Source organism: Benincasa hispida, chromosome 12 (genome assembly GCF_027475165.1).
Source record: "Benincasa hispida cultivar pf3 chromosome 12, pf3_genome.v1.1, whole genome shotgun sequence".
Lineage (NCBI taxonomy): Eukaryota > Viridiplantae > Streptophyta > Magnoliopsida > Cucurbitales > Cucurbitaceae > Benincasa > Benincasa hispida.
In genome coordinates this window covers 65,150,459-65,166,803 of record NC_143489.1, presented here as the reverse complement: position 1 = coordinate 65,166,803, position 16,345 = coordinate 65,150,459, and the positions used below count along the sequence as shown (strand labels likewise).

Sequence of the window (16,345 nt, the reverse complement as noted above, 5' to 3'; positions counted from 1 at the left end):
AGACCAAAATGGACACAAATTATAGAACTCAAAGATACAAGACAAGTTGTGTGTGATATCTGTTGTCTCAATTCACCAATGAGAAGGATAGTTCCAAATCTTAGTTTCACTATTTCTTCGGTAAATTCGATGGATATTCACTAAGGAAGGTTCAAGTTCAGAAAGACACCTCTCCCGATGCATAGCTTGTTTGTTTGCTCTCAATAGTTTTCTTTGATTTTTCTCACTTTCTTCCATGCGGGGGATTGTTGGATTGTTGGATATATATAGTGAAAGTTGTGTGAAGATTTGAAATATAAAATGAATTTAATTGTGTAATTAAATTCATTGTTTAGAAACTTTCAAATTGAATTGAAACTTCAAATTAAAATGATGTTTCATGTAATATGTAAATTTGTAGTTTTTTCAATTTGAATGAGTTATATTTGATTTTTGTCAAGTAACAACTCGGTTGATTTAAATTTGAAAAATATTTCAATTTTTGTATTTATTTGATTTTATTTTATAATTTGGAGAGTTACCAAGTTGCTAGCCAATAAATAGCAACTTGGTTCTTCATTTGTAGTATCACATGCCAAATTGAAGAGTTTTCCCCTTTCTTTCTTTCTTTCTTTTGTTCTTGAGTTAAGTTGAGAGTAAATATCCAAGAGTTCTACCAGATCCAAGTAGTTCGAGGTTGCAATTCTACCGAAGTTAATCGTTGTATTCCGCTGAGACGAACGTTGTAGTCTGCTTGCAGCCCGTGCAGAGTGAATAATTGTCTCTAGGACCGCACTTACCAGAAACGTGTCTTGACTACGTTTTGAGTCTCCAAAAATTTTGAAGTTCTTTCAAATCTTTGGTTATTTTCATATTTAAGCCTTGTTACACCATTTAGCTTTCGTTTGAGTTTGAATATTATATATTGAGTGTACTGTTTCTAATAATTGAGGTGTAATCAATTTGCTAGTGTATTTAGTTCTATATATACCATTTCCCTCATATATATGACTTAATTGATCCAGCTATGTGTGCTTATATTTTAATCATATAAATTACAACTAGTTAGATCCTAAATTCTCTGTTCTAGTCATCATATTCTAAAGTGTTTTGATAAGTTTTTGAGCTTTTGGAATTATATGTTTTTATTTGTATAGTCACCCTGCTTTTTTGAAAACTTCTTATAGACTCTTAAATTTTCAAATTTGTTTTTAATCGGTTTTTAACATTAGTTTTTTTAACACTTAATAACACGTTAATTGTGTGTTAGTTAGAAGCCCTAAAGAACACTATCAATATCATGTAAAAATTGAACAATGGAAAGCAAGGATCAACGTTATTAGTCACAAAACTTAAAAAATTAAAACTACTCATTTTTTTTAAAAAAGAAAAAAAAAATACAATAACTAAATAAACACGAATTAATATAGAAGTTTAGGGTCCTATTAAAAAAACAATTTTTTTAAAAAAAGAACTTTAGTCAAAATTAGATATGAAAATTCAAAGAAACAAAATTATAATTTAACTTACTAGTGAAGATTTAGATTTTATTATAGTTGTTCGACTTTAAAGTTTATTCCATCATGATATATTTGAACTTTTAAAATGTCTTGAAATTGAAAAATACACCGGCAAGTCTACTATAATTTTTTTTTTTTTTTTTAATTTTACTTTTCTTAAAAATATCAAATAAGTACATACTATACAGATAACCATCTCATTTTTTATTTTTTATTTTAAAAGTGAAGCATATTTTTTTTCTATTTATTATATTGATTTTTATCTTTTTTTAATATAATGATTAAATTTTTAGTCAAATTTTAGAAAATAAAAATAAATTTTTAAAAGTTATTTTTCTTTCAAATTTTGACTTTTTTTTTAAATCATTAATAAAAAGTAGATAATTAAAAAAATAAGATAAAAATAATATTTATAAATTTAATTTTTTAAAAAATATTAATTAAATGATTATTAAACGGAATTTAGAGAAACTTAGTAAACGTCGGAAAATAATTAAAAACAAAATAGGGAAGCGAGCCATTGAGGAAATCAATTCAATTCTCTCACTTCAATAATTAAAAACGATTTGTCGAATTTCTTTAAACGTCAGAAAATAATTCTCATTCAGTGTACGTTGTGGTGGCGGCTGATTGTTGAAGACCAACGGTCAAAAAAAGTCCAATGTTGGTCAAAAGTGCAGTTGGTGGAAGCCAAAATTAGGTGGTTTTTTATATGAAATAAACACGAGAAATTGTTATAAATTTATGTTTAAATTCTATTTTAATTTTTAAATTTCTAAAAATATCCGTTTTAGTCTCTAAATTTTTTTTAAAAAATATTTACTTTGATCATTATTGTAAGATTTGATTAACCATTTAAGAGAAATGTTGTCAACTTTAGACTAAAAATTATAGGGTTCTAATTTCTTCTCAATTAAGTTGGCCAATTTCTATTATACAACTCCAAAAAAATTTATTACCTAACTCATTGCTCCTCTATAGTCTGATTTTGAGGTATAGGGAACACATGTTCTTCCATCAACGCAATCTATGAAGCAGAGATACTTCATGTGAGATAAAGAATTCGTATCAGACATGTATCGGGATATCGAAACTTCCAGATACTTCACAGATGCGTATCTGACACGCGAATTGACGTATCTATTTCTACGCGTACCTTTCTTTAAAAAAAAAAGACAAGCAACTCATCTAATATGTCACAATCTAAAACTAGGCAACCTATTTTAAAAACTCACTAGTCAAGTACAAACTAAAGGAAAAAAAAATAAATAAAAGACCAAACTCTAGAATCATCTAATTTCATCTTCACATTTAAGTCCCCACAAAATCCACCAAAATATAAACCATTTGGATATGTTCAACAATTCAATAAAAAAGTTCTTCATTTATTTTCATACTTCTCACTTTAATCTTCTTCTTCTTCTTTGTAATATGAATCATTTTTCTATTACATTCTTCAACATCTTAGATGTTGCTTTTTTTGTATTGTATTTTAGTGTTTGTATTCTATTTTGTGCTATTGTTATTAACTTGTATACTAAATTTATCTATATACTAGATTTTTTTAAGAAAAATAAAATGTATCTTCAGTGTATCAGTATCTCATTTTTTAGAAATATATATATTAAAAAATATATATAAAAAAGGCGTATCCTTAGACCTATTTGTATCTTAGTTTTTTAGAAATTGACGAAGCGTCGTATCTGATGTATCCGTATCTGTATCTGTGCTTCATAAAACGCAATCAATGCAAGCTTTTACAATCATACTCCATCATCTTGACATCTCCCATGCATGTGCTAACTAAACTATTCAAAATAAACTCATCCACATCATACCCAATTTTCAATATCAACCCATTAATCTTATTTCGATCATGTAGTGCACTCAATCAAGCATAACCCTTTAGGACGCAAGGGAATGTAAAAGAATCAGACATAAACTCACAAAGCAATTTGCAGAACAATGCAATGGCATCATTTGGACGTTGTTGATTCTCATGTAGCACTTGATGAGCAAATTCCAAGAAACCAAAATGGATTTTTGAATCCAGTCAAAGAGGGACTAAGCATATTTGAGATTGTTGATTCTCGGATTTGCATAGAGGGGCAACAGACTAGAAAATATTGAAGCCAGGAGATTCAAGGAGCCTGTTTTAAGCGAGAGAGTGTGGAGTTACAATCTGATACCATGCTAAAAATCATTTTTTTTTAAAAAACAATTCTCTCCCCTTACATATTTTGAATGCAAAATGAGTTTCGAGTTCTCCTACATAAAACCAATTAACCTTTTACTTCAAAGTTGAACTCCTAAAATTTTTAGGATGGTTAACTTATTTGGCAATTTAGTCACTTCTCCTCGCCCTTGTTGCACACCAACTACAAATCTAGGTTTTTTTTTCCTTCCCTTTTTCTCTCATCTTGATGTCACCCCATTGCCAGTGGAAGGAAGTGTTGAGTTGTGAAGAAGAGTTTGGGTGAAAAACTAAGGTTCCATTTAGTAATCATTTCGTTTTAGGTTTTTAGTTTTTTAAAAATTAAGTCTATTTCCTCCACATTTTTTACCATGATTTACATTTTTTTTTAAGTATAATGGTTGAACTCTCAGTAAAATTTCAAAAATGAAAACAAGTTTTTAAAAGCTGTTTTTTTTTTTTTTAATTTTCTAAATTTGGCTTGATTTTTTAAACCATCAATAAAAAATAGATAACAAAATAAGAAATTTGAAGTTAAAAGTAATGTCTATATGCCTAATAATCAAAAACTAAAAAATTTAAAACCAAATGGTTACTCAAACGGAAACCAAAAATTAATGGTCATAAAGTTTGTTTATTTTATTTGGATTGAATTGGTTGGGTAACTTCTCCCCTCCCTTCCGTACATCTGAGGAAGAGAGTTGAACCAATTTGAGAAGAAATAGTCAAATCGTGTACACAGTGTATTTAGCTATTTAGCTCCAACATATTCGATAGGCAAGTTTGGTACTAAATTTGTCATTAGATTGCTCTGAACCCTATTTTTGTCATTTCTTACTTTTATTTAAATTATTGCTTTAAAAACAACTCTATACTTTAATTTTTTTTTAAGTGCATTATTCTTAAAAATTGCTCTTGTGGAAATCAAATGAAGGTCGTAGCATAGGTGCAAGGCATAGTAACACTTTGCCTTAAAATTTTTCAAAAAAAATATTGGAGATCTTAATAATCTATTGAACATGTTGAGAAAGATTGACTTAAACATGCATATCAACCATTTCAATGATTAATGATTCAATTTTCCACCACGTAATTATTGAACTCTAAAAAAAATGAAAAATGAAGAATTCCACTCTTCAATTCTAAGTAGGGATGAGCAAAGAATATCGAAAAATTAAGTCAATCTATCAAACCAACTTTCTTAGTTGGTTTAATGTATATATCCTATCCGTCCATCAACTTTTAGGGGAAAAAAACTTTTTCATTCACATTATTTTTTAAAATGATATGTCAATATTTGAAATATATACATATATAACAATTTTAGAAATGGAAAGACAGAAACATAGATGCTACCAACCAAATCTATATGAGTGCCTTTTCCACAGATTGTAGGTTTTGTAATCCAATATTTTTCTAATTTTTTTTTTTTTTTTTTTAAAAAAAAGAAGAACCACACTTTGAATTGAAAGAGGGAGAGAAAGGTTGGCCTTTGAGTTCAGGGAATGGGCAATGGACTACTGAAAAGCAAAGCTTGAAAATGGATTGAAAAAGACTTTCTGTTTGTCTTCTCTTCTCCCTTCTTTTTGCCCTTTTTTGGTTGTTTCTTTATTTGAATAAGAGTCCAAGTTTGATTAGGATTGTTCTTTGGACTCTCACATGTCAAAAGTTGTGCGTTTTTTGCCTTTAATTTTTTTTTTTTTATTCCCACATGCAAGAAATTTTGTATATGCTAAGGATTTGCAATTTGTACTCACTTGGACATTTCATTGGTCATTGGAATATGTAAATCTTGTTTGTTAGATTTAAGAAAGTAGTCTAATTACAACTCATCTACTCCCAACTATTACATGTTATTATGAAACATGTTTGTTATTATTAAATAAAATTGTCGACACTGCGTATTTTAACAACTTCAAGTTTCATGTTTTTCTTCCATAGTTAATGAGACAATGTTTGTCTCATGAATCGTCATTTTAAGCGTGTAAATATCAGTTTAGTAATTAACAGGAAGGGTTCAAAAAGTATTTAAGAAATATAAGTTTAAGAAAAATGTCATGGATATGCTTCTATCAACCTTTATCAAATTTGTCAAAATTTTGCTATTTTGAGTAAATAGTTTCCTTTATTTTTTTGTTTTTGAAAATTCTCCTTTTTGACACTCGAAGTGTTTATCCAACAAAATTATAGGTCTGGTTCAAACATAAGTTCCAAACTTTAAGTTAAATCCTAAATTTATAACTAATCTCCTCTTGAGCATAGCTCATAAAATGTACTATCAATCAAAAGGTTTGAGAGAAACGAATTTCTTCAATCCCATATTGAACTATAAAAATAATAAATAAATAAATTCACTCCCAATACCAATGAGATAGAAATTTTGAAGGTAAAATAACTAAAGGATGATTCTCAAAGTGGTGCTAAAATGGTATTTTAACTGAAAAGTCAAATACCTAATCTCAAAATCTTAACTAGAGTAGAGATATAATTGTTGGAATAATAAACTAAGAAAAGAGTAAAAGAAAAGATAATTATTAAATTTGAATATCAATTCAAAGTATGTATTGGACAATTAAGAATAGCATTCATCTGCAAAAAGGATACATAAATATCAACTGGGAACAATGAAGAGTACTACCTGAGCTTCGTACTGAAGTCAGATAGCTGAAGAAGTCGAATCCTTTGAATCGCTGCTGCTTCCTCTCTCTCTTTCTGTGTGTTATATCCCCAGTCCACTGTTAGCAATAAGCCATCATCAAACGAACGCACATGTGCAGCCATTAGTAACAGACTCTAAGCTAAAACTTCGATTAAGAAATTGACAATCAAAGATGAATAGAAAATGTAAATAACAGAAAATCGACATAGAGATTTACGTGGTTCACTAACAGTATATTAACTATATCCATGTGTCAAGGATTTCATACTACAGAGCTAAAGGCATCAGTAGGGTTAGAGAGTTTATATGATACACTCTTCTAAACCCTAAGGCCAAAATTGTAAATAGTACAAATAACATAAATATGAAGCACCAGATAACAGATTCAAGGAATTCTAACCACTTCTATATTCAAACTTTATATATATATATACATACATATATTCAAATGTGGAAATTAAGGGAAACTTTAATGTCTTAATTTTCTAAATCTAAGATAAATTAAAGGGGCAATAAGCGCCATTCCTTTGTTCGTGGTTATACGTCTGCTTAGTGGATTCTTACCCTTCATCTAAAACATTCTCAAAAGAACAAATGGATAAAAAAAAAAGGACCAAGTACTTCAGAGGATAACGAAAGTATCATTATGTTTAAAAGAAATGACTGAGAGAGAGAAGAGGTGTACCCAGATATATATTCCACCCATCTAATTCTGGCTCTTTGATGACATTCTTTAGGGTAGCCAATCGATCTTCCACAAAGCTGGCCACATTTAAAGCACATCTATTCTTAGTTTTCTTTTTCTTTCTCTCTCTCTCCCTCTCGCTTTCTTTTTTATAAATAGTTAAGGGAGAGAAGAGATCAGAGAGAGTAACACAAAACACGTGTAATGGCACTTGTAAAGGCCACTGCTACGGATGACGAGTGAAAATATACTGTGATATATCTTACTGCAGTTTCAATCCTTGGTGCTCAGGCATCTTTTGAAGCATCTTTAAAACTTCTACCTTTGGACTGAAAGAAATCATCAATGTCAAAGAGGTAATAAATTTTCATGATATGACAAACAAGTCAGGGCAATATGCATTTTGTAACGAAAAACTATACTTTAGTGATGATTACGCTAGAGTAATGGACTAACCCTGTTCCTAGACCATATATTCTTTCTGGTGGTATGGTCACTCCAGCAAGTTCTCGTAGTAGAGCCTCAGCAAATCGACCCTGCATCAAGAAAAGAGGAGAAGAATATGAGTTTTGTGAGAAGGTGCATTTCAGTGAACGGACTTCTGTAACCTTAAAAGGATGGTTTTATATCACCCCTAGTAAAGATACGTGTTAGAGATTTTAGCAAGTGTTTAAGTGAGAACCAAACCTGCTTTGTGGTAACTATGTATATCCTAGAGCTTGAGAACTTCAGAGCATCAGAAACACCTGGATAAAATCTGTACAGGATGTTAAACAAATGCAACAACCTTCCAAATCTAAAGGTAGAAATAATTAGTACATGATAATTGACATTATGTCAGTCTTGACCAAGAGTGAATGTCGACATCAGTCAGGACCTTTCATTTCCTCGATATGATCCTTCTCATTAGAGAGAAAGGAAGGCAGTCAACATGTTTTAATTCAGTCACAACTCATACAACAGGAGGAAATAGAAACGGAAACTACCCTACTCATTGAAATAATGAAATGAGACTAATACTCAAAATACATGATAGGAGACAAATCAAAAGATCCAACAACATAAGAAATTCAAGGAAAATGCAAACACTTAGCAAAAGATTACAAGCTAACTAGTAGAAGAAGCAGAAATAAAAGCATTCCAATTTAAACTAATGTAAAATGCTGAGACAACTGGAACTCAAAATTGACATTTCGTTGCTCAGAAGCTTCAAAAAGAGCTCAGATATATTAAATATCATTTGGGGGTAAAATAACATGATTTCATAAATAGGAGTTAACTTTTGGACTATCCCATCTGGATAAGCCTGAAATTATTCTAGAATACTGTTAAATAAGTAATAATTGAATAAAATAAAAATAAATTAATTAATAAATAAGAATTGCAAAACTCATGTATCGTCCTCTTGATGAATAGCAGATACTTTGAGATAATTAATTGGACAAGACTCGAACATTTCCATAGTTGTGTCTTCCGTGCTTCAGCTTAAAATTTTTGTTAATTTTGAATGCTTAAAGATTCATCAACTCCCAACACCTCAGCCTTCCTCCTCGCTAAAGAGAGAAGGTCAATTGGACAGCCAAGATATTGGAGCTCAAACAAAAGAAACAAAAGCTACCAAAAAGTAGTGCTCAAATTCCTATGATGGCTTTAACCATCATTAGTTTGAAGCAAGATACCTATTCCATTTGAAAACCTTGTCTAAAGTACCTATTTGCACCGATCCAAGTTGCTAAGTCCTCATCAATCCATTGATCTCTAACCTTTCCAAAAAGGTCTATGAGAGCATCTCTATTCTCTCGCCATTCTTCCATGATGACTGGTTTGAGTTTTGACCAATTCTCCAATATTCCATGAACTGTGAGCCCTTCTGCAACCTTTCTAATTGAAAAAATAAATATAATGTCCGCAATTTCCTAAGAATGTCAACAGAACTGATTTTATAAACTGAAGCAGAACTGTGGGCATACCCACCGAAGACTTCCTAATTGAGGGTAATCTCATCTCCAACAGCAACCTCACCAGCAATAAATTCTCATATCCAGTTTCAACCACAGGGCGGACCTACCACATTACAGGACATTAGTTATATTAACAATGTTTTATTGATAACTTCTATCTGCTAATGACATTTCTTGGGGCTTCTCTGTATTTGATAAAAGAAAAATGGCACTGAAACATTACAAGTTTTTTGTATAATTATGAAGTGTGCAGTGTTTGTGACAATAAGTAAAAAAGGGCTATAAGTTATTGTGCACTCGAATTTTCTTTTCTTATTACATGTCGAGCTTGCATTGAACAATGCAAACAATTAAAAAGCCAAATAAAAGATGACAAACACAACAAACTAACTATACAAAATATAATTCAAAATCCTAACATTTAGAAGAAAAAAACAAATTCAAATGCTATAGAAGACAGTTTATCTATGAAAATAAGCTATATGAAAACAAGAGAACTTTCAAAAACATTGCTGTGCAAATATGTATTTATAAAAATTTTATTTCGAAAAGCATAAAGCTATGTTTTCAGAACAACATATATAGTTCCTTATATATATATATATATATATTTTTGCCTGCAATTAATTACTACCAGGTCCTTGAGCTCCTGCCCCCTCATTTTCTCTTCGTTATCTCCATTTCTCTTCTTCTTTTTCCCAAATGTCTTTCTAGTAAGAATATATTTTACTTGTTTTTATGTCTTTCAATCTTTAAATTTGACTGAACTATATTTAAAACACAGAAACAAATTTTCCCTTTTGTTCAGGTTTTCAAGTTATGACCGAAAAAATTTAATATAACTTTTGAATTACAGAAAACACACACTAATTTTTAATTAGAGAACAGAAAAACAAAATGTGCAACAAACCCACTATAAAATTTTCCATGTACTTCTATGAGAAATAGATTCAGCGTCTTTTGGATTGAAAATGTTATCCAAACAAACAGATTGGAACAATTAAAGGGCAATAACAGACTCACCGTGTACATCTGATCCACAATCCAATTCTCCAAACTGGAATCCACATCGTCGAACAATCCAGGCCATCTTACTTTAGCAGCCTGATAACAGAGTTGTATTAACTCGTTTTGGGTCAAAACTTTTGTTTTCAGAGGGAGGAATTTTCATTCATTTTCAGAAGAAGCAAAGAGGAAAGTGAGAGAGACGAACCTTAACAGCAGAAAGAGAGCTTTCTCCGCAGCTATCGCAGAGAACTCCATCGAAGTCCAAAGCGTAGAGATCCCCCATCTTCTTCCTATTTTGTTCTGTGATTTTCGGCTTCTCACCTCGCTCGGATAATAGATGGAAGTTTTTTTTTTTTTTTTTTTTTCACCCTTTTCCTTATTTTTCGCTTACCCGCCATCATAGAGTAGAAAGGAAACTCGTTCTTTTCTTTTTTTTTTTTTCTTCAAAATGCACCACGTACTTAATGGATATTGCTGTTTGATTTTTTTTTATTGTAAAAATACATTTTTGGTCCTTAAGTTTTGGTTTATTTCTATTTAGTTTCGACGTTTAAAAATGTTATACATTTATTCTTTTAAGTTTTTTGAGTTTGTTTTAATTTAGTCTCTAAGTTTCAAAATTCTACGATTTTACTCTTGACATTTGAGTTTTGCTTCAATTTGGTCCATACGTTTCAAGATTTACACTTTTAGTCTCGATTTTTCACTAAATACTCACTTTCCGTGTTTAGAGTTAATTTATGTTAATAAATTAAAAATCGCTAAAAGAATTATAATTAATTAAATTTCACCATTCTTATCACTTTTAAAATTAAATTTAAAATTTCACTTCATAATTTTTTTAATTAATTAATAGAAATTGACACTAATGATTGAAATTGAGTATTTAATGAAATATTGAGATTAAAAATGTAAAAACTTGAAATGTAGGGACCAAATTGAAACAAAATTCAAATCTTAAGGGTAAAATTGTAACATTTTGAAACTTAAGAACTAAATTGAAACAAAACTCAAATCTTAAGAACTAAATGTGTATCATTTTAAAATTTAGGGACCAAATAGAAACTATAGTCAAAACCTAGGGACCAAAAAAGTATTAGCTTGGGACTAGAATGTAATAAGCTATAATTCCAAGCAAACGTTTGGATTGTGGCCTTTGGACTCGGTTCGTAATCCTTATTACATTCTCTTCATTGTTTTCAACCCAACTCTCTTTTCCACCGTTTTCGTCATCTCATTCTAATATCGATTTTCACATTTCATTGTAAAACTGATTTTCAGTCATTTTGATTACATTCCAGTTTCCCAAATAAACCCTTGGTTTCAATTTTTTTTTCTTTATTATTGAAATCAAAACCAAAATAAACAAAAGGTAAACTAAGGGGTTTGAATATCTCTACAGACAACTGAGGTCACATGTGATGGGTAATCTTCAATCCAAATCTTCGAGTATTCGAAATAATGAGCATGAATCACACAATCATAAGTTGTGGTATTTTCTTCGCACTTGGCAAAAAGGAACCCATGGATGAAACCATTATACTATTTTGAACGAAGAGCATCAACAAAACATTGTAATTCATTCCAATATCTTTCATGGCCTGTTTGAGGATTACTTCAGTTTAAAGATGGTGCAAGTAAGCTTCAATAATGATAGTAATGTCGTTAAAAAAGCCAAAGCTTATGATAATTCGACTAAGCTAGGAATATTCTGGTAAGCTTCAAACATAAACATTATCTCTCCCATCAAATTTCAAACAATAGCATCTAGTCCCACAATACAACAGAAAACTATTGCATCTAAATTGATTTTATATGAGTACAGAGGAGGGAGATGCATTGTGAAAAGTGGGAAATGAGGTCGTTAGTGGTTGTGCTAAAGTTGTGGCAGCCTAATGTAGAAGGAGGCACCAAAACAGCAGAGGCATCGATGCCACTTGCACGTCCATTTGATTGACAAGTCGAACCATGATCAAGTTTCTCCAGACAATAATAAGCCCATTGAAATGAGTCCTTCAACGCATGTTGGAACTTCCGAAAATCAAGACCATTGCATTGTTTCCATAATGTCATTGTGATGAGGGTGAAAAGACGAATCTTCGTTGAATAAAAAACGTCAATAGCCCTACAAGTATATGCCTCTAACAAGCGAAATTTTAGCAAAAACGAGCATAGCTCAATTAGCAAAATGCTTGTATTTTCAATTTCAAAGTCAGATTATTCGATCCCCTACCCTACATATTGTCTTAGCTCGATGGTAATTGGCATGACCTTCGTCTATAGAGGTTGAATGTTCAATCCTACGTCTTCACACTAGTTTATTATGCCAAAGTAGGCTTAGCTCAGCGGTAATTGATATGGACTTTTGTTGGGGTTTGTGCCCTAAAGTCTCGTACCCTGTAGTTTGTAAATAACTTTGTACGAACACTTGTGATGTATAATATAAATGATATTTACTTCACTACTTGACTTTGCACATTTAGATGTTTTTTATTTTACAACAAACCAATAAACTTAATATCCCTGGTTGTCTTTATGTAACTTAAGCATGTATGTAGTGACATACAAGTGGATCATGTCTTAAGTGACAACAAAAATAGTTTGTAGTATATGGATATAGAAAGGAAACCTTATCCTAGTAACACTACGGATGTGACCCGCTTTGTGGAATTATTACAAATGTTGTGACTAGTCGCAGATGGTCTGATCTTCATCATTCATGTAATAGACATGCGAGCGGGGGCGTCCTATACAAAGAGTTTGTATAAGACTTGACCTCGAAGTGTTAATGTCTTGTCATATAACTCCATTCATGACTAAGACTTCACTTCACTAGGATGACCATAGGTAACATGACCACAATCCTGAGTGAGTTGGGAACTCCTACTATTGAGGGCGGTCCTTTGATTTTCACGGGTGCGAGCGGCCAAAACGCTGACTCAAACCTACCATTTTGGGGATTCGTCTGATTTGGGAGCTGGGAACTCAGCTTCACAAGATGAAGTTCATTTCTTCCCCAAAGTAGGGGTAAGTAGATAAATTACTCTCTTAAGGGCTGATCCCGAGGCTTGAACGATGTGGCGTCACACACCTTCTCATGGTCCGAGAGGTGTTCACACATAATAGGACTATGTTGTAATATTCATTAGAGGGATCAGTGGTACTTTAAGAGGAAGATGTAATTACAGGAGCAAAATGGTAAATTGACCTACTATAATTACGAGCATCTGTGAAGGGTCATCATATTGATAATTAGTTATATCCAATGGACATAGAAATATATCTATGGCAAGAAGAGTTCAACTGTCGATCTTTAGTGGAATGCCTGGCAGTTAACAGATGGTGGATATCGTGACTAAAGAGTTTAGTCAGCTATTCACGTACCATTGGAGCTTCGAGCCATAGGTTCATAAGGTCCCCTTGGTAGCTTGGATACAAGTTGAGAATCAGTTTTTGGGTCAGTTTGAAATGTTCAAATTGACAAGAGAGAGTTCGATTATATATGATATAATTGAACGAGTTAATTAAATATGATATAATTAAATTTATGTATGAGATACATTAATTTGGAGGAAATTGGATATAAATATGATTTATATCTAGTAGAGAAAAATATTATAATTAATATATGATATTAATTTATATGTTATGAATATGATAAGATCACATTCATTGGATAGTTATAAAGGAAATGGGACGGCGTCTCTTCTGTTCTAAATAACGGATGAGTGCATTATAAATAGCTGACAGTGTGTTGAGAACAAATGCACGAACATTGTGTTAAAGAGAGTGTCATCGTTTAGAAAATCAGTGTCTATATGATAGTGCCTGCACGATCGCTTACATATACGATATTGCGAAGCGATCGCTTACCGATTATACCTTCGCGCGCTATTAACTAAACGATCGTCTACCTTTTCTTATGCGATCGTTTAGCTCCTGATATTTACTAAACGATCGTATAGATGATCGGTTATTTTTTCCTACGCGATCATTTGGATGATCGCTCACCCTTTTCCTTCACGATTATTTACGATCGCTTACCTTTTCCTACACGATCGTTTATACGATCACTTACCTTTTCCTACACGATTGTTTAGACGATCGCTTACTTTTTCCTACACGATTGTATACTTCACCTAAACGATTAAGCATTTTGTCTATGCGATAGCCGACCTCATCTCCCACTTGCTTGATCATTGTGTACGGTTTCTCTTTCTCCTTCCTTCTACCAAATCCGAACAAAGCCCACACTTTGGATTCTCACTCCAAGAATACTGAGGGCTCTGAGTGGTGGTGTCATCTTCGTTTCCTTTTATCTGAGTGGTGATTGTTCGAGGTAGACGATTAAGTTTTAGACTCACTGTGAAGAAGAAATCTTCATCTGGTATGATCTCTTGATCTCTTTAGCATTATGAATGCATATTAGTATGTTTTGAATGTATATGCGGTAATTCTGTCACAATGAATTGGAAATATTCGCTTCCACTCATAGGTACTCTTGAATAAGAGTTCCTTCAATTGGTATCAGAGAACTCGATTTTCTGATATTCCAATTCATTATTGCAAAAGAATTTCAAATACGTTATTGGTGCGTGCATTTCTACACTTTTTAATCGTTAAATTGTTGTGGATGTGTGGATTTATGGATGTTTTTGTGGATGTTAGCCTCAGTTTGATTTAATTATTTTACATTTGCGGTTGTTTGTAAAGGCCCCTACATTTTTGGGCATTAATAATCATTATCGAGTCTATATTCAAAGTCTGTTTGAGTTTTGAGTTGTTCGTGAAAAAGATCGGAGCAAGCGTTGCGGTTCTTTGAGAAAGAAGACAATTAAGGGTTGATCGCATCGTGTAAACGATGGGGTACGCGGTCACTGTTGATCGCATCGTATAGACGATGGGGTATGCGATCGCTATTGATCGCATCGTGCAGATGATAGGGTACGCGATCGCTGATGATCACATTGTGTAAACGATCGGGTAAGCGATCAAGGGTTGATCGCATCGTGTCGACGATCAGTTACACAATCGCTGAGTATCGAGACATCTAGGCAATGGGATGCTCGTGTATCGCTTAACGCGCACGCGCTCTAGACGATCGTTTAGGTCAGCAAGCTTCATTGCTTAGTAACTGACTAAACAATCTCTTAGTAACGCAAGGTAAATCGTTTACCTGTCGCCGCGTTAAGCGATCGCATAGACGATCAGGCTTCGCAACCTTGTTGTCGACTACACGATCGTTTAATTTTGCTTCTATCGTCTAGTGCACGTTGGACGATCGTCTACCTATGGTGTTTACTACACAATGGAGTCCTCCTGGCGATTCAAGACCCGGTATGCTGGTAAACCGGTTTGCTTGATGAAAAATGTAATAGATAGGGTTATTTCATTTCGGTTTTTGAAAAGTCTCATCCCGGTCCATTAATCCTTTATTTATTACATGCGATGTTTGTTTTTTAATATGTCATATGGTATGCACATATAGTAAATCTCACCTTAGGTTATGCATTGGTCATGCATCATCTCTTTATTGTAAATGTTATAATTTAGAGAAGCATGTTTTAATTTACATAAGTGCATGCTCATGCATCATATAATATAAGGGTTATATTTATGTATGCTTTATTTATTTAACGTTATATTTATAAGCGTTATAAATACTTCGTTAAGTGGGATGAGTGTTTTAGTTGTTTATTTTATAAATAGTTATAAAATGAAATTAGAACTAAAATAATTACTAAAAGATTAATATGTAGCAAGTCTATCTATAATAGACCTTTTGTCGAAGGCGGGTTCTGTCTAGGCTGGGGTATTTAAGATGACGGCAACGGAACACCCCTACCTAGGAACCTACCTAGAAAGGTAATTTAGATAGCTTTGATGCATGCATGCAAATTAAGGTAAGTCCATTAAAGAGTTTAATGTGACTACTTGGATTTGTTTTTTTTTTTTTTTTTTAATTTCAAAGACAAAAGTTTTTTTTTAGCAAACTTTATAAATGATTTAGATCATCATCAGTAGCCAGATTGTTTAAGTTAATAAACCCCTAGGTAGAACATTCAGTGGGAGGTTCTTGGGGCATTTGATGTTTTATTTTCGCCTCTCGCGTTTCTCCCTCATAGTCCACACCGAGAGATCTACCCTTGGCCTCGAGGCACCTTTGGTGTGTCCCCCTGATAGATGGTGTTTGGGTAGGTCAATATCAAGGTGGATAGAGAGAGTGTTCATAGTAAGTGGGGGTGGGAAGTGCGATAGAATATCCCTTGGTCTCCCTCATTGGATTAAATAAAGTTTCTCCGCATCGCCTCGTGGCACCCTGGGTGTGTCCCCCTATAG

General features: G+C 32.5%; 1 protein-coding gene across 1 annotated transcript; it reads right to left on the bottom strand.

Annotated features, from left to right (window-relative positions):
- Positions 1-6,209: 6,209 nt before the first annotated feature.
- Positions 6,210-10,442, bottom strand: LOC120068027 (ribosomal RNA small subunit methyltransferase G). The gene is made up of 9 exons (XM_039019697.2): positions 10,212-10,442; positions 10,022-10,102; positions 9,012-9,101; positions 8,748-8,914; positions 7,725-7,794; positions 7,494-7,573; positions 7,304-7,366; positions 7,038-7,114; positions 6,210-6,428 (listed from the first exon to the last, which is right to left on the bottom strand). The coding sequence occupies exons 1-9, from the start codon at positions 10,287-10,289 to the stop codon at positions 6,328-6,330; spliced, it is 807 nt and encodes a 268-aa protein (XP_038875625.2). The 5' UTR covers positions 10,290-10,442; the 3' UTR covers positions 6,210-6,327.
- Between the last annotated feature and the right edge of the window lie 5,903 nt (positions 10,443-16,345).

Excerpts from the sequence above, each read along its gene's own strand:
- LOC120068027 (XM_039019697.2), bottom strand. The coding sequence starts at position 10,289 with ATGGGGGATCTCTACGCTTTGGACTTCGATGGAGTTCTCTGCGATAGC. Across the intron at positions 7,574-7,724 it reads ACATAGTTACCACAAAGCAG|GGTCGATTTGCTGAGGCTCT; the intron begins GTTTGGTTCTCA and ends TTCTTGATGCAG. Across the intron at positions 7,367-7,493 it reads ATATATGGTCTAGGAACAGG|TCCAAAGGTAGAAGTTTTAA; the intron begins GTTAGTCCATTA and ends GATTTCTTTCAG.